At 52.1% G+C, this 17,328-nt stretch overlaps 2 protein-coding genes across 9 annotated transcripts in view; one reads left to right on the forward strand and one right to left on the reverse strand.

Moving 5' to 3' along the window:
• PLCG1 (phospholipase C gamma 1) overlaps window positions 1-5,843 on the forward strand; it is a 41,338-nt gene extending 35,495 nt beyond the window's left edge. For 2 of the 4 annotated variants that reach the window (XM_015647575.3, XM_015647576.3), the window contains exons 26-32: window positions 165-389; window positions 1,162-1,310; window positions 3,062-3,176; window positions 3,362-3,523; window positions 4,025-4,113; window positions 4,724-4,911; window positions 5,239-5,843. In XM_015647575.3, coding sequence (XP_015503061.1) covers window positions 165-389; window positions 1,162-1,310; window positions 3,062-3,176; window positions 3,362-3,523; window positions 4,025-4,113; window positions 4,724-4,911; window positions 5,239-5,281 — 971 coding nt within the window. In that variant the 3' untranslated portion in view covers window positions 5,282-5,843. The remainder of the gene's footprint in view (window positions 1-164; window positions 390-1,161; window positions 1,311-3,061; window positions 3,177-3,361; window positions 3,524-4,024; window positions 4,114-4,723; window positions 4,912-5,238) is intronic. The other 2 variants (XM_015647577.3, XM_015647578.3) reach the window with 1 other exon arrangement.
• Window positions 5,844-6,291: 448 nt separating this feature from the next.
• Window positions 6,292-17,328, reverse strand: part of ZHX3 (zinc fingers and homeoboxes 3) — a 46,614-nt gene continuing 35,577 nt past the window's right edge. For 4 of the 5 annotated variants that reach the window (XM_033519048.1, XM_033519050.1, XM_033519049.1 and 1 more), the window contains 2 exons: window positions 13,145-16,055; window positions 6,292-11,854 (listed from right to left, as the gene is read on the reverse strand). In XM_033519048.1, coding sequence (XP_033374939.1) covers window positions 11,844-11,854; window positions 13,145-15,905 — 2,772 coding nt within the window. In that variant the 5' untranslated portion in view covers window positions 15,906-16,055 and the 3' untranslated portion in view covers window positions 6,292-11,843. The remainder of the gene's footprint in view (window positions 11,855-13,144; window positions 16,056-17,328) is intronic. The other variant, XM_019008695.1, reaches the window with a different exon arrangement.

Genomic DNA, 17,328 nt, shown 5'->3' on the forward strand with positions numbered 1-17,328 from the left:
TCACTGGTGTTGGGCACCTGGCAAACACCCACTGGGGCAGAGCAGGGTCTGCACAGCGCTGGTGGCTGTGCCAGGGGTGACAGGATGGTGTGAGGAAGGAGCTGGGGATTAGGTGTCAGCAAAGGGAGTGTGCTGCTGGCTTACACAGTGCTGTCCCCTCCCAGAGATCGGCACAGAGAGGGCCTGTTACCGAGACATGTCCTCCTTTCCCGAGACCAAGGCGGAGAAGTACGTCAACAAGATCAAGGGCAAGAAGTTCCTGCAGTACAACCGCCTGCAGCTCTCCCGCATCTACCCCAAGGGCCAGCGCCTCGACTCCTCCAACTATGACCCCCTGCCCATGTGGATCTGTGGCAGCCAGCTGGTGGCACTCAACTTCCAGACCCCAGGTGAGGGCAGCAGGCAGGGAGGGGAGGCTGGCTCCTGGGAGTGCCCTGTGCCCCCTCCAAGCCACCTGCTCCTGGCAGCTGGGGGGCTGGGAGGGGCTCTGGGTCTTGGAAGGGCTCTGCAGGCAGTGAGACCTGGGTTAATATGCTCCAGAGGGCTGGGCTGAGCCAAGGAACTGGGCTGAGGCTGGGAATTGTGCCATGAGGACGAGAGGAAATGGAGAGGAGGCAGGGAGTTCTCCCAGGTCCCTGGTGACAAGCACGGCAGGCAGGGAAGGTGCCAAAGGGGATGGTGCAGCCTCAGGCTTGGGGCACCAGCTGCTTGCATGGTCTGAGTCCAGCTGGCTGCTCTTGCCTTTCCCCAGCTTCCATTCCTGCTCCTGCTGTGCAGTCCAGCCTTCCTTTCCCTGGCCTTTGCCAAGCCCTGCTGTGAGCCTGTTCAGCTCACCGGCACACCAGCAATCGACCTGCCTCTTCTCCTGCCGGCTTTTTCATTCCTTCTGTGAATTCAAGCATCTCACAGGGGGTTTGGCAAAAGCTACAGTCAGCACAAGGAAAGCTGCAAAAAGCAGGCGGAAAAGAGGAGGATGACCCATGGAGTACTGAGTAGATTGTGCATGAGAAGTCACCTCATGGCCCTGACACGTGCACAGGCTGCAGTGGGGACACATTGCTCAGCATTGCCAAGGGCTTCCTGTGAAGCATCAATGGGTGATGATCCAGCTTGTGAAAAGTGCCTCTTTCATGTTCTGTATCTCCTGCCTGTGCTTTCCAGACAAGCCCATGCAGATGAACCAGGCCTTGTTCATGTCCAGTGGCCAGTGTGGGTATGTCCTGCAGCCAACCAACATGAGGGACGACGTCTTTGACCCCTTTGACAAGAGCACGTTGCGGGGCACAGAACCGCTCTCCATCTCCATTGAGGTCAGTACCTCCTCCTGGTATGGGGGAATGCAGGATCAGATCCCAGTGTTTATTCCAGATTTGGGGTGAGAGAATGTTTTTTCTGGGCTCCTCAGCAAACCCCCTCAACCCCTGTCCCACAGCACAGACTGGGAGAGCCCTTGCTGAAGAAGGGCACCCACAGGTGCTGCTCAGGGTGCCTGGAGAGGAGCAGCAGGGGCATCCCTGGATGCTCTCCCCAGGACTCCTCCTGTCCAGGTCCCAGTGCCAGCAGATGGCATCCATGAGCCACAGAGGTGGCAACCCCATCCCCAGAGCCTGGCTGGGACTGCATCCACAGGCTAGCAACACAAGAGCCGTGTCTCGTCCCTTCCTTGTCACTCAGTTGCTCCAGGCTCGATGTTTCCATTTCCCCTTGCTCATGGCCCCTCTTGGAGGGATGCTGGAGGTCAGGGCAAACTTTTCAGGCCATTTCTGTGTTGTGCTGAGGGTGGGGGGGTGCCAAAGGATGGGCTTTGGATGCTTGGTGAGTTTTTATTACTTCCCTAATGGTGGAACTGAGGCTGTATTGTTCCTGTCAGCTCTCAGAGCTGCACAGCAGAGGCTCTGCAGGGACATGGGACTGCTCACCAGGCAAAGCTCTTGGAGGCTGTGCCAAACCAGCTGGATTTCATGTTTAGATCAGAGGGGTCCAGTAGCCTGTACAGGTATTCCCTGTAGTCTTGGAACCAAGCTATGGGTCAAGTCTCCCTTGGCAGTCCCTTCAGCTGGTGTAGACCTTGGAGAGGATGAAGTGGAGATCCTGCCTTTAGGTGCTCACAGGTTTCCTGTGCAGCTACCTCTGTTTCAGAGTGACCCCACCTAAAAAAGCCACAGCCCTTCTCCATGAGGACACCCCATCATGTGCCCTGTGCACCACGGACCTCATGCCCACTGTCTCCCTAAAAATTCCCTGTCCCCTCTGTTTTCCAAGCTCTTCCTGCACCTCAGGATGTGGCTGCCACCACAAAGTGTCAAGAGTCATTGTGCCATATGCAGTCACTGTCGCCTTTAAGAGACAGGCTCATCCTCTTGTTCTCTGGCAAAACTGCCAGCTGTCCCCACCAAAGCCAGCTCTCATGGATGGAGAAGCCATCTCGAGCTCAGCATGACTCAAAGCACATGATGCAGTGTTGGCAGCAGGTCCTTCCCCTGCAGCAGCAGCGTGCCGACAGCACACTGGAGCGACATATGGCCACGGGCAAGAGGGAGCTGCGATTGCTTTCTCCTGCGAGGAAGCAGGTTGTCATTTGAGTGGAGCACAGACTGTGCTGCAGACACGAGGCAGAGCAGTGGTGGAGAGCAGCTCCTTTTCCTCCTTGCAGCAAGGCAGGAGGGCTGAGAAGCTTCAGCAAGGATGTGGGGGTCCAGCGCAGCACTCCTGGCAGGGAACAGCGCTCGGCTGGGAGCCCAGCTCCAGCTTGGCAAGCTGGGGGAGGGATGCTGTGGCCCAGGCCTGGCTGTGCTGGCAGCAGGCAGGAACCTGGAGCAGTTCAACTGCTTTTTTTTATGGCTTACAAGTCAAACTGGGGCTCAAGAACACTATAGCAGCTTCAAGGGGTGGGAGCTGTTTCTCTCCAAGATGCTGGGCTGGGCTGGCTGGCTCTGCTGCTTCTTTCTCCAATTAGCAGAGCTGGGGTGATTTATTTGGGAAGAAAATGTCTTGGTATGCAAACACATTTTTTCCCCCTTTGTTCCTGTCTGTTACCAAGTCTCTCCTGCTCTCTGCTCAGGTCCTGGGGGCCCGGCACCTTCCCAAAAATGGAAGGGGAATCGTTTGTCCTTTTGTGGAGGTGGAGGTGTCTGGTGCTGAGTACGACAATGCCAAGCAGAAAACAGAGATTGTGGGTGAGTGGGGTGGTGAAGGGAAGGGAGAGGGATGCACCAGCACTCCTGATCCTGGTGTGAGCCCTGGGCTCTGCAGCAAAGCCTGGCACTGAGCTGGGAGCTGCCCTCGTGCTGCCCCCGAGCCCAGCATCAGCCGTGGGAGGACTCAGTGGGGCTGCCCACTGACAGCTCTGTTTTGTGAACAGCTGACAATGGCCTGAACCCTCTCTGGACCCCGAAGCAGTTCCACTTCCAGGTCAGCAACCCTGACTTTGCCTTCCTCCGCTTTGTGGTCTACGAGGAGGACATGTTCAGCGATGAGAACTTCCTGGCTCAGGCCACCTTCCTGGTGAAAGGCTTGAAGACAGGTGAAGCACTTGGGACAGCAGGGCGGGGTCATGGTGGTTCTCACCCATTCACACTGTTAGCCAGGGGGATGCTGAGTTTCATGGGAGGGTATTGTTGGGCTCCAGGCTGGCTCAGTCCCTCCTGTCCCCATGACAGGTCACATCCCCAGCCAGTAAAAGGAAGGCAGAGCCCTTTGCTAACATCCCTTGGGGCCACCTGGCACTTTGAAGGAAATCTGGGGGTTTGGAGGATCACAGAATCAGACTGCTCTGGATTAGAAGGGACCCTAAAGGCCATCTTGTTTCAGCCCCACGACCATGGGCAGGGACACCTTCCACTACCCCAGGTGGCTCTGAGCCCCATCCAACCTGACCTTAGACACTTTCAGGGATGGGGCAGCCACAGCTTCTCTTGGCAGAAGAGAAAAAGGGTCTTGTGGGAGAAGGACCCCTTCAGCTCTGTGCCAGGGCACTGACAGCTGACCGGTGCAGCGAGTGACACCAGGGCTGTCTCTGCCGTAGGTTTCCGAGCTGTTCCCCTGAAGAACAACTACAGTGAGAACCTGGAGCTGGCTTCTCTGCTTGTCAAGATAGACATTTTCCCTTGCAAGGTGAGACTGGCTGCACACACGAGAAGGTGACTGCACTGCAGAGCTGAGAGCCAGTGAGCCCAGCCTGGCCCTGCCCCCTGTCCTGCTCTAGTTGGGGCAGTGAGGCTCAGTGGTGCCTGCTCTGAGTGCCTGTGGATGGCTGAATTCCCAGTGCTGCTCCATAGTGATGCCCAGCAGGAAAGCAAGCACTGGGTCTGCCTCCTGCAGCAGTCAGGGTGTTTGAGGCACGGTCCTGCCTGCACTGTGTTTGACTTGCCTGGAAATCCCTTCAGCAAAAGCTGGAGGAGGTGGGTTTGCCACAGTTGCTGTCTGCTCCAGGGACATTGAGCTGAGGATCACAGAGCTGGCTGGCCTGGGGCTGTCCCTGCTGGCATAAAGGGAGGGCAGGGCTCCTTCTGAGACAGATGGTTCTTTATTTCTTCATTTAAAACAGTGCTAGTGGGAGCCAGCAATGGCTGTTAGAGCAGCTGCACATTGCAAAACCCAAGCCCTCATGAGCCCTGAACACCCTGCAGGGCAGCCTGGGCCCTGCACCACAACTGCCCTTACTTCAGGATGTACACTTTGATATCACAAGCCCTTGACTACAGGATTTTCTTCCTCATCCAAGCAGGAAAATGGCGAAATAAACCTCTTCAATGCTTCATCCCTACGGGAACGAGCAGGGGATGGCTCCAGCCAGCTGCTGGCAAGCAGAGGCAGAGAGGGGTCCTTTGAGTTGCGGTACCAGCAGCCTTTTGAGGATTTCCGTGTGTCCCCAGAGCAGCTCGCTGACCACTTCGAGAGCCGGGAGCGAAGGTGAGGCCAGTGCTCCTTCAGCTCTTCCCCTGCAGCACAATTCTCCCTGCAGATGAATGCAGCCTCCCCCTAACCCAAAGTGGAGCTGCAGCCTCGTTTGCTGCCTGGAAACCCTAAATTCGAGCTGCAAGTCGCGCCTGTGCTTGTGGGAGTGTCACTGCTGTGGGAGTAGGGTGGGACACCACAGCTGGTGGCATTATCCCCAGTCATGGCGGATGTGGCTGAGCCTCCACTTCCCTCCAGTGGGCATCTGGAGACCAGCAGAGCATTGTCCTTGGCCATCCCACGGTGAGCTGAGCTGTGTCCCCTGTCTGTGCCCCTTTCCAGGGTACTGCGGAGGACCCGGGTCAACGGGGACAACCGGCTGTAGCCCATCCCGGCGGGCGAAAGCACCTCCAGTGCTTGTGAATCTCACAGCACGCTGTGAACTGGTTTCTATGGAAACGGCACTGCTATGGCCTACTTTCAGGCAGCTTTTCCAGTTTCTCTGCTGAAGTGTGTTCAAGTGGAGAACTAAAAAAAAATTAAAAATATTGGAAATAGACCCCACCCCTAACCAACCCCAAGCACCCACCAACCTTCACCACGAAGCCCTTAAAGAAGCGCGTCGGTGCGGACAGGCTGCCAGAGGCGAGAGACCAAACTGTCTATAATCACAAGAAGAGACCTAAAAAATCCCCATCCAGCCTCTGCTCTGCCTGTAATCCGATCGTGTGCAGCTGCTGGAGCCTGTTTGCAGCCAGCTTGTGCTGTGTCCAGTCCCAGGGCTCTGGGCCAGGTGTGACTGCAGTGACCACAGCAGCCCCTCTGTCTGTCCTGGTGACACCAGATCTGACCTGTATAGCCACTGCCGAAGGGTCCAGTAGTGAAACTCTACATTTACAGGGCCGCTCTAGCTTTAAACGACAATAAAAGTGTCAGTATTACATGTGTGCTGGCTCAGGTGTCTGGTGGTCTGTGCCCTGCAGATCAGGGCAGAGCTGAGGTGCAGCTGTTCCTCAGGGCTCTGCTCCCTCCTTCCTCCTGGCTTTAGTGGAGGAAAAATAACCAGGAACAGCCCCAGGTTTTATGCTGTTCACTCAAAAGTGTAAAACAAAGTTATGTGCTCCAGCTGCCCGTGCTTTTCTGGGGCAGCCTGGGGACAGAACTCTGGGATGAAGAAGGACCCCTAGGGCAGAGGTGTCTGGACTCAGGATCCTGCTGGAACACTCACTGATGGCCTTACCCCATGGAAAAGTTGTCATTCTTTTAAAATAAACAAGGAGGTTGTGCTGGAGCACTCCCAACCCAGCAGCTGGAAGGCAGGCACAGCCATTCCTGGGCTTAAGGGCACCACCCTGGGCTCTCCCAAACCCCAGTGCAAGCACCAGTGGACTCATGTTTGTCTTTTACACTCTTTATTTAGGAACAACCAAAAATGTCTGGTTTCATTTCAACAAACTGTACAAGCAAGCTCTTCCCCTCGCCCACCCTCACATCCACATATACAAAAGGAAGGGAATCTTGCCATTCACTTCTCAGAAGTGGCATTGTTGCTACAGGGAGTTCTTGCCCTCAGAATAAGAGCAGGTAAAGTCCATAGCACATACAAGCTACCCTAGCCCTAATAATAGCTACAGCCCACAATCACAGGCAGCTTCTTTTTTTGTTTCCTCTTTAAAACCTTTACCAAAAGTAAAAACTATTTCCTGTTTCACACGATTGCCAAGGTGACCATTTAAAATTGTGGTCTTGAAAAAAAACAAAAACAAAAACCAAAGTAACAACCCCCTGGAACCCCCCACACCTCCCCGGTACAAAGACAGCTTTACACAGCAGAGCTCTCACCCTGCTCCCTCACTGCACCGGCCACCCTTATGAAAGGTCCCGTTGCAGCTACAATTACATTTTCCTTTGGATAAATCCAAGCAAAAATTCCAGGTCATTCAGCACCAGCATGATTTCTAAATAACAATAATTAAAAAAAAAAAAAAAAAAAAAAAGAGACCCCATTAGGCTGACTTTGTGGTCTGCTTAGAAACAAAGTGATCAACACGCTGTTCCCAAAGTCTCTCTTTTAGTGCAATGTTAGTATGTGCAAGGGGAATCACAGCCACGTACCCATAACACCACCAGGAGCCAGATGGGGCAGAGAGAAAGTGCAATTTTAGCTAGAAATTTTCTATGCCATGGATTCCTAGCCCAACCTTCACTAGCACCAGTAAGCAAGAATCCTCCTAACACCACCTCCCATCAGTACAGGGAAAAAGGGGCTTTAATTGTGCCACCAGAATGTGCCAAACGTCAGCCAACAGAACACTTGGGCCATAACAAGAAAACCCAAAATTTAAAGAAAAAATTTCCAAAAAATTCACTGCTTACATAACAGAGCTCCCTTGCTCTGCTTTAAAGTTTTGTGATGCCAATCCAACATTCCTGGCACACACCACTGCCAGTAAAGCACACAGCATAAACTAAATTTCCCAATAAAAAGAAGAACAGGGATAGCCTGCAAGTGCCTTGTTCCCCTCCATGTGTTGTATTGCCTAATCTTACCCTGCTGGTTTTGGGATCAGCTGAAAAGTGACACCAGAGGTTTACAGGTCAGCTGAATCACATCAAGACATTGATTTGAAGAGAACAAAACCAAAATTGTCTGGGCAACAGGGGAAAGAAGTTTACAAGCATGTTAAATTCTGTCACCCTGATGTGAATGTGCAGCATCACATTCACTTTGTGCCCAAGTGCTGAAAATAATCTTTTTCTTCTGATTCCCAATGAGCCAGCTTCTGATCAGATTGCCTCTGTTACATCTGTAAGAGAGGGGCTACAGGTAAAATAATACAACACTTCTGCAGGTAACCAAAATGTGTTGCTTTCCAATTAAAATAAAATACCCAAAACCCTAAATGAAAAACCAGCCTATTTCTACGAGTTTCCTTCTCTTGAACTGTCAGGGTACATGTAACAAAAAATAACCCAGCAGGTATCTTCCAGCTCCCCTGTGAGCATCCTCCATCCAAGTGAAGGACTACAGTGTTTCTCTGCCAGCAGCTACTGCTTTTGCTGGTGGCTTCTGGTGACCAACTCAGGGAGGGGACATGAAGTCACACTAAGTACCTGCAAGCACCTGTGCCCATCTTCCCACCACGCTGCAGGCCTGATGTGCAGCATCACTCAGCCTGTAGACCACGGTTTGTTTAGTGTTCTGCTAAAAACAAAATAACCCACAAAACTGCAAGGATGCTAACTACAGAGCTGAAAAACAAAGTACCCAAATGAACCGTGGAACAATGTCTAGAAATCTCATGGCAGGGGCTGCTGACATCAGTGAATAAAGAAACTCAGTTCCCTGCACCAGGAGAACCAGCAGCCCTTGCCATGAGCAAGCCAGGCCAGCACAAATCAGGGTTTCGGGTTATTAAGCAATTGGATTGTGCCCTTAATCTAAGCAGCCTCGGAGACATAAGTAACAAGATTCACATGGATTAAAATTTATGGTTTCTGCTGTGCCTGCCAAGCCCAAGCTGAGGCATAGCGGATGGAGGTGGAGAATTTAATTTCCCTTCCTTACTGATGCTGGCTACATCACCTTGATCTTACACCCCTTTCAAGTCAAAAGAGTCATCTTTGATTAGATGATGATAAATATTCACACACTGTGAAGAACTGTGGTGACACTTAAGCCTCTCAACACCACAAGAGCTGCTGGGACTGTAAAGCCACCTCTTGATTTTTCTTTTCAGTTTTTGATGCAAACACTTTTCCAATGTCCTGCACCAAAACCAGAGTCTCTTCAGAGATGGCACCTGTTTCTCCTCCTCAGCAGAGGAACAGAGGACCACAGAGCTAAACCCTCAAAAATCTTCAGCTTATACTTTTATGGAGATTTCAAGTCAACTAAAAAATGCAGATAACAAGGAATGTAGGAGTTAGAAAGGGAACTCGATCATTTTTTGATTTCTTTTTTGTCTCTAAATCTTACCCTCCCCACGCAAAGGCGTTTGCCAGCCCCGTTGCCATGTCCGAGGGGAGTCTGCATGGAACCACTTTTTAAAATTCCTCCGACCCAAAAGAAAGAAAACTCCTGCTGTGCTTGTATGAATGCATGGAAACAAAGCTCAAAAACCTCAGCAGCTTCCAACCCTCAAGGCTGGTTTTTCTGTGTACACCGGGAAATTCTCCCTCTAGCTCACAAGACTTCTTTTCAATTTTTCTGGAAAACTGGCTGAACACAATCCAAGTGCAAAATATTTCAGCTAGTGCATCAAAACATGGTTTGAAGGGACCAGTTCATACCATAGTCCTTAAGCATTCCTGTAGATGGAGCGGGGATCACTCTTCCAATCAGCCATAGGCCCTTAAGTGTACACCAAAAATCCCACAGAAAATCACCTTGAATGGGCAAACTACACTTCCAACGTATTTATATAGCAAGTAGTTAGTAAAAGTGTACATTTTTAATGTACATCTTAATGCAATAAAGAATCAATGGCATATTTGAACTGTATATATGTGTAGTTAAATAAACCTGCATGTACATAGACACTACAGAGTAAATTGACCTACCTTGAGAGTATTTGTTCTCTGAAGGTGACACTGTACATACATCCATATTCTCAGGCTGCACAACTCCCAGATCTGCTTTCAGCTCTAGAACCACCCAGATTCTTCCACCCTCTCTGATATTTTGGGGTGCACAGGATTGCCCTGGGGCTGTCACCACAGGGCAGCTGTCCCTGGTCCCCAAAGAGAGCCATGGGGATGCCACTGGCTGAGCCTTCACCAGCCAAGGTGGGATGGCTGCTGGTCATGCCTCCAACTGTGTCATGACCATCAGCAGTGCTTCCACAGGGCAAATTTAGGGAGCCTGGTGCCACACAGGCCACTCCAGGTCAGTGCCACCCCTGCTCACAGTGTGGTGGGATGGTTGGTCTGGCTATGGGATGCACAGTGGCCCCATCCAAGGCATCACCTCACTCTCTGTGGCGTGTGGTCACCTCCATCTGGAGCACATGGTCACACCTGGCCACGGTCTCACAGCGTGTGCCAGGGAACCCTGTGACCTCAGGCACATCCCACCAGGCGAGGGGAAGCCTCTGCCAAAGCACTGAGCAGCCACAGCCCCTTCCAGCAGCTGAGCAAGGCGGCCTCTTGAAGAGAAGGCAAAGAAAGAATTGCAAAAGCAAGAGCAATTAAAGGTAGAAATCAGACACCATCTTTGGAAGAGGTTCTGAAAGAGCTTTTTTGGTTTTAAACCAGATTTTTTGTAAATCTCTGGATCCGATCCTTTGGGGTTTGCTACCCACTCTCCTAATAAATATCATTTACCACTAACAATAAAGTCTCCCACATTAAAAAGCTCTCACTAAATAAAAACCTTCTACTGAAAAAGTTTGGCTGACTTGGCTTGGCAAAAAATAAGGAGCTGTGACTACTCTCCATAAATACATCAGCAGATAAACACCAAAAACTATTTAAGTTAAAGGACAATGTTGGCTCCAAAACAAACCAGGAATGAACCAGCCATGAATTAATTCAAACTAGAAATTTAAATGCAGTTTCTAACCACTCAAAGGCAGTCAATTTCTGGAATAGCCTTGGAAGAGCAAAAGTGAAGGCAAAACATGGAACCAATTTGGAGCTGGGATTTGATTAGTTTGTGACAGAATCATCTGACACAGCATTTAGCTGGACTATTCAGCTCAAGAGTTTCCCTTCTAGACTTTGTTTCCTATTAGAAAAGAATATTTAAAGCAAAAATGTTCAAGCAGTTGCATCGCACAGCAACCACCCAAGACAACACGCATTAAAAATGGACAGGTACCAGGCAGGATAACTGGGAAATTTATTTTGCTCTTTTGCCAGAACTATTGCACATGGCCTGGGGAAAAAAAGGGAAAAAAAAGGGGGAAAAAATAAGAAAAGAATAACAAAAAGAACTGGATCAAACACTTGAAATCACCAGCAGTGCTGTAGGAGCATCTGCCATGTAGGGCTGCAAGAAGGAAACTTCCCAATGGCAGCAGAGCCGCTGCCTTGGAGACAACAATGACTTGAACCACTCACAGCCACACTGTGACTCTGCATTTGTTCTCTGAAGAACAGACTGTTCTCTCCAAACAATGAAAAGGATTCCAGGTCAGGATGCAAAAATTATTATGTGCTAGTTCTGAGATTAAAGAGAGACTTGGAGATTTAACAGGCTGTTACAGTCAGTCTCCAGGAGCACAGGGTAAAGTGTTCTAGTCAGCAAGGGACAAATGATACCAAACTCCATCTCCCGGGCTCCCCAGGTCTGGGAAGCTGCTGCTTATCAGAGGGTATGCAATGCTCACACTAACCTCATCTGGAGGGATGAGAATCTCACTCAAATTCAAGACTGGCAGTTTTCTTCTCAAATCCCTTCCCTTTCATAATACACTCACACCTGTGTGCCCACAAAGCCCTTCACTACCAGGGTTTAAGGACCAGAAAAGGCAGAGAGGATGTATGCAGCCATGCCAACCTTTAGAGAACAAACACCTTAACAGACAGATGAAAAAAAAAAAAAGGAAAAAGAAACAACTACTATGCCATGATAGTCCATATCTAAACAATGACTTTGTTTACACAATGTCTGAGATTTGTTATGCTTGTATAGGCAGCTGTAGGCATCGGTATATGAATATGAAATCTGAAAGTCTGTCACTGGAAAGCAAACAGGAGCATCCTATTTCCTGGGTGTGAGCTCCCAGCTGTCTCCTCAGCTGGGCCACCGAGAGCTCAGCACCGAGCACCCAGTTTGTGCCTGTGCTGTCTCGTGTGCTGTGCTCAAAGGTCTCATGTATGGCAGTGCTTCATCACTACGTCCTGCGCCTCAGGCTTGCATCAGGCCGGCCCATGGGTTTCTTAAAGATCACAAATTTCTTCTCAAGGGTAAGAGCGGATCCTCCGGGGCTGGTGGTTTGAGTTCAGTCTGTTTCTGAAAAAGAACAGAGTTGTCAGAGATGCTCCTGGCCTTGATCCAGGTGGGGTGCTGGGTAGGGAGGGAGGGAGTGCCTCAGGATAGGCAAGGTCAGGAGCCTTGATAGTCAGCTGCAAAGAAGAGCTAGCAACATTCAGAGGGGCCAGAAAGCCCAAAATCCTTGAGGGAATGGAGCTGGCTTTGCATCCCTAAGGATGCACCTTTGCTAAGCACCTCCTGCCTCTGTGCCACGAGGGTTGACAGGACTCCCTCGCTCTGGCTGGCAGAAAGCCATGCTCAGAGGGCACTAGCAGGGGCACAGCCACCTCCTCCTCAGCACAAAAGCTGTCCCCCCACCAGTCCCCAAACCCACCATTCCCCTGCAAAGCACACAGGATGTGCAGCAAAGGCAGGACCCATCCAAACCCATGCTCCACCTTCTCCAAATTAGATGGGAATGGAAGCAATGAATTTTACTAGATTTTTATTATTATTTTTTAAGGCCTGCAGCCACGGCAGATATATGGGAAGGTCCAAAGCAAGGCAGTGGGGCTGGAGAAGATCCCAGCTGGCCATTAAGGAGCTGTGTGTGTGGACCACCATAGGACAGGGCCAGCACTCGGCCATCTCTATCTGGTGGGAACCCTACCAGGCAGGAAACAGCCCCCAGCTGCACTGCAGAAAAACCCACAAAGGGCTTGGAAAGCACCTCTCCTCTCCACCACGCACACACAGACACACACCTTCCAAGAGTGAGCTTTGGAAGAGGAGTTCCTTCCATGTCCCCTCCTGCCTTTGCAGCCTCCACCTTCACCACCTGAGCCTTTCTCCACACCAAAGAAGGATGTGCACATCTGGAAAGCAGGAGAGAGGCAGGCAGGGCTGTGTCTGCTGCTGGAGGTCAGGCAAGGACATGGAAGGAACCAGCGGCACAGGACAAGAAGCCAGGCCCCTTTCTTCCCAAATAAATAAATAAATCAATCCATGGGCCATCTTCCCACAGGGGAGGCAGAATGACCGGACACTCCTAAAGTTTTACTCCAGCTTGAAATAAAGCCCGGATTTGGCTTCTGAGAGGTGCCAGCACGCAGTGACCAAGGCAGGAAAGGGCAGGCAGGCAGTAGCGCTCGTGTCGTCCTGCCAGACCATCCTCACTCTCCTTCCTTCGTGCCTTTCTTTCACAGACCGTGCTCCTCACCACTTCCTCAGTTAAAGCTCAAACACCGACCCCTTCGCTGCTTCCGAAACCGGAGAGGCCCAGCGCCCCGTGCCACCCCGAGCCCTCCCACGCCGAGGCAGGGGCCTTACCCAGCCCTGTGGCGGGCGGTGGGCCGGGGGCGTCGGGGGTCCCGGCGCTGCCCTCCCGGCCGCCCGGCTCCCACGCCTCGCTGCTCTCCGACGCCTCCGCGCCGGCTTCGCACGGCCCTTTCCGGCTGCCGGCCGCCTCGGGGCCGCAGCCCCTGCCCTCCTCCTCAGCCTTCACCGCAAACCACACCTTGAGCTGCTGGGCGCCGAGGCGGGCGCGCTCGCAGAGGCCGGGCACGTCCTCCTCCCGCAGCCCCTTGTGCTTCTCGTAGTAGTCCTCGAGCACCTCCCGGCCGGCGGGGCTGACCTCCACCAGCCCCGGGGGGAAAACCCCCCGCCGGTAGTTCTCATACCACTTCAGCTGCCCGTTCTTGTAGCCATAGCGGCTGTCCCCGAACCAGCGAATGACCTCGGCCCGCGGCAGGCCCGTCTGGGACACGATGGCGTCATACTCCTGGTTCGTGGGGCGCTGGGTCTGCACGAACATTTGCTTCAGCAGATGCCGCTGCTGGGCCGTTTTTTTGAAGTTCAGTTTGGTTTTGGGAGGGGTGGGCGGCCGGCTGGAGCTGCCGTCCCCCTTTTCATTTGCGCCGGTCCCCGGTACCTCGATTTTGCCGTTGGACTCGGTCACTCGCAGGTTTTTCAGGTTGATTTTGATGGGACTCACCTTCCGCTCCGCCGAGTTGGGGTTGCTGCCGGAGGCATCCACTGAGCCGTTCTCACTCGTGGCCCTCTGCTCATCCGAGGAGTCTTCCCCTTCCCCGCCGCCATTCTCTGCCTCTTCCTCCTCCTGCTGAGCCACCTCCTCCAGTTTCTTATTCTCCTCCGTCACCTTCTTCTTCCTCCTCTCCGAGAACCAGCTGTCGATCTCCCTCCGTGTCATCTTCGTTTCCCCCCTCAGGCGGTTCACCTCTTCCTCCGCAGGAAGGGGATTTTGGGCAAAACTGCTCTCCAGGGCCTTCAGCTGCTCGGGCGCTCGCTCCTTGTACTTGGTTGGGGTGAAGTCGGGTGCCTGGTGCCACGACTGCCGTCGTGGTGGGTGGTGAGGAGCCGGCGTGGCCGCCGCCGCCGCCGCGGGACCCAGCTCAGCTCCTCTGGGTGGGACATCAAAGGTGATTTCGGGCAGGGAATCAAGAGCACTGTCTCCAGGGAAGATGGCCCGGCCGCCTCTCACGTTCCTGTAGTGGTACCTCCTGTCGCTGAACCATTTTCGGATCTCCTTGGTGGACAAGCCCGTGATCTTTGTCAGCCGCTCGACTTCAGCCTGGCCAGGGAACTGGTTTCTGCAGAAGCTGCCTTTGAGGGCTGAGAGCTGTTCATGAGACTTCTTGTTTTTGTAGACGTTGGGATCCAGGAAGGTCTGCGAGGAGATGGCAGGGCAGGCGGTGAGCAGGGACTGGGCGCTGTTGACCACCTTGACCCCCGATGTGTTGCTGGAGCTCACGGTGCTGTGCTGCGCCGCCGGCTGCGGCTTGGGGACAGAAGTCACTGCCAAGGTGAAGGAGGAGCTGGTGCCCTTCAGCCCGTTTGCCATGATGGGCTGCGTGACCAGCAGCCCCCCTGTCCCCTCTGGCTGCCCCACCACGTGGCCTGGTAAAGTCGCCTGGATAAGATGGGGAACAGTCCCAGGATTTGCAACCAGGGGCGTGTTCAACACTGTAATGGTGGGTTGTGGCACAGACTGAATAACAGTGTTGAACATCTTCTTCCTGGCATCTTCAATCTCCTCTGGTGACCAGCTGATGCCCTGCTTCAGCCTCTGGGCAGTGAACCAGATCTTCAGCTGCTCTTCTGGGTACTTGGTCACCACGGTCAAGTAGCAGAGCTCAGCTTTGGTGGGGTAGGGGAACTTGTTGAAAGAGTTTTTCAGGAAGCTGTTGGAGTCCATGGCAGCATTGTATGTGGGAATGCTGCTCAGTGGGATCATCACCTTGGGAAGGGACTTGGATGTAGGGAGCTGCTGATGCAATGGGGGCTGCTGCTGCAGTGACACAAGTTGTGCAACACCCGCCTGCAGAACAGGCACGTTTCCTATGATGGAGCCATTCACTATGTGGGATGACTTTGTTGAACTTGCAGTGGGCTGGCTGACTGGCACGGACCCATTTGGGAATGAATGTTCTCCATCCTTCACCTCTGACTCACCGCCCAACTGACTCGACACATTTTCCTTCAGTGTGTGAATTTTTTTGGCCTCGGGTTTACCCTTCATTATCTTCATGATAGGGGTTTTGGTAATGATAATTTCAGACTGGCCGTCTGCCCCTTCCTCAGGGACCTCTCCTGGCAGCTCATGGCTGCTGGTGGCCTCACAGAGACTTTGCTCCACGGTTGTACGACTGTCCTGCTTCACCAGCCTCCAGACAAAGCTGGTCTCGCCGGCGTGCGACTCGGCGTTGTGGTGCGAGAGCCCTTCGTGGCTGTTGGCCAGGAAGCTGCACCCGACACACGCGAACGCGGGGTCTTTGCTAAAGTCTGAGTGCTCAGAGTCCAAGTGCCCGAAGAACTGGTGAAGGTCTTGAGATCCAAAGTCACAAGGCTTGCAGATGTAAGTGTCACCGTCGGCAATGCCGCGGTGCCCGTTGGACAAAGCTCCATTGTTACTGGTGCTGGCCCCAGCATCACTCGCTGCTGGTCCTTCTGCGGGAGCCTCTGCTTGTGTTCCTTCACGATCATCTTCTCCAGCATCCTGTTCGGTCTCCTGAAGCACCAGTGTTTTTACTGGTATCATGCAGGGAGTTGTGGATTTCCTTTTGCTAGCCATTGCTACAATTGATCCAGAGGACTATTTTTCTTTCATTTAAATGAAATTGAAATTTAGAAAGCGCTATTGCAAGTGCTCTGTGGTCCAGATTCCAGCAAGCTCATGATGTCCCGAGGAGCTGTTGACAAATGCTCATATTTGCCACTGAACCTGAGGATAAGGAGAGGGAAGAGGGGTTAATTCCCTTGGTATTAGACAAAGCACGACTGCTCTGGTATTTAACTGCTTCACTCAAAAAATAAATTTTCTTTTTTCATTGAAAAAAAATCTAACTTGACCTTAGATTTACTGTATTTTCACACCTAGACCTGTGAACTGTCTGTTTCAAACCCAACACACAAACATGCCACTTTTACAGCCCACATCAAATTCTCATTTAAAGAGGAAAACCACTGAATTTGCCCCTCATTCTGCCCTGTCAAGACCAATCCTTGGTGTTTCAGCAGGGAGAGCAGTGCCTAGGCTCCCTGTGTGCCCAGGTCCCAGCTCAGCCTCATGCAGGAGGTGACACCAGGCAGGCTCACCTGGGAAAGCTGCCTGCTTTCCATCACAAAAAAAGCATGAAAAATCCACATATTCCCCACAGATTATTTCAATTTCTTCAAAATCAGCATTTTCCATCCATACCATTGGGAAGTTTCTCGCCAGCTCAGAGCACTGTGCCCGTGCCAAGAGTCTCTGCAGACACCCAGAGCTGCTGCAGGGGGTGAGGAAGCTGAGGTATTTTAGCCCTTTGTGCTCAGCAAGCCTGCAAAGCATTTGGGAGATGCCCTTCCCATCCTGTGGACACTTCATCACTGTTCCAACAACATCTGTGAGTCCTTGTCTGGAGCCGCAAGACAAGGTAAGGGCCCCAAGGCTCAGGAGCAGCATCACAATGTTCCTGGCTCCCAGCCTTTCCCTCCCACCACTCGGCAGCTTTTGGCAGCCACACCACCCAGTGCACTGGGGTATTCCCTAACAAAGTGTAATTTCTCCTCAGTGTGAGCCCATCTCGCTGGGATTGCTCTAGCCAGAGATTTGTTACATTTAAAACCAAAACCGAAAAAAATAAGCAAAACCCAACCAAGCTATCGACAATGACTTTTTTGCTTTATTTTTTTCTTTTCCTCCTCTGAAGCTAAAGCAGAGCTTGAAGTGCTCCAGCCCCTGGAAGGCCAGGGCTGGCTGAGACATTAGCCACAACCTTATTCCTGGCCTGATGGAGCTTTCCCACTTGCACAGCAAATGCTCTGTGCCTGAGATCATGACCCCAGGGCAGTAAAGCTGCTGTAGCTGGCACCAGCAGTCATTTGCCTGGTGACACTCTGTCAACCTTTTCTACAGCAACTCTGCTTTTTTTTTTTTTCCCTCTTCAGCAGAGGGATAAAATGGTATTTTTCCAGACTGCAAGGTCACTTGGAAGCATATGGATGCACTGATT

The sequence above is a fragment of the Parus major genome, chromosome 20 (assembly GCF_001522545.3).
Source record: "Parus major isolate Abel chromosome 20, Parus_major1.1, whole genome shotgun sequence".
Taxonomy (NCBI): domain Eukaryota; kingdom Metazoa; phylum Chordata; class Aves; order Passeriformes; family Paridae; genus Parus; species Parus major.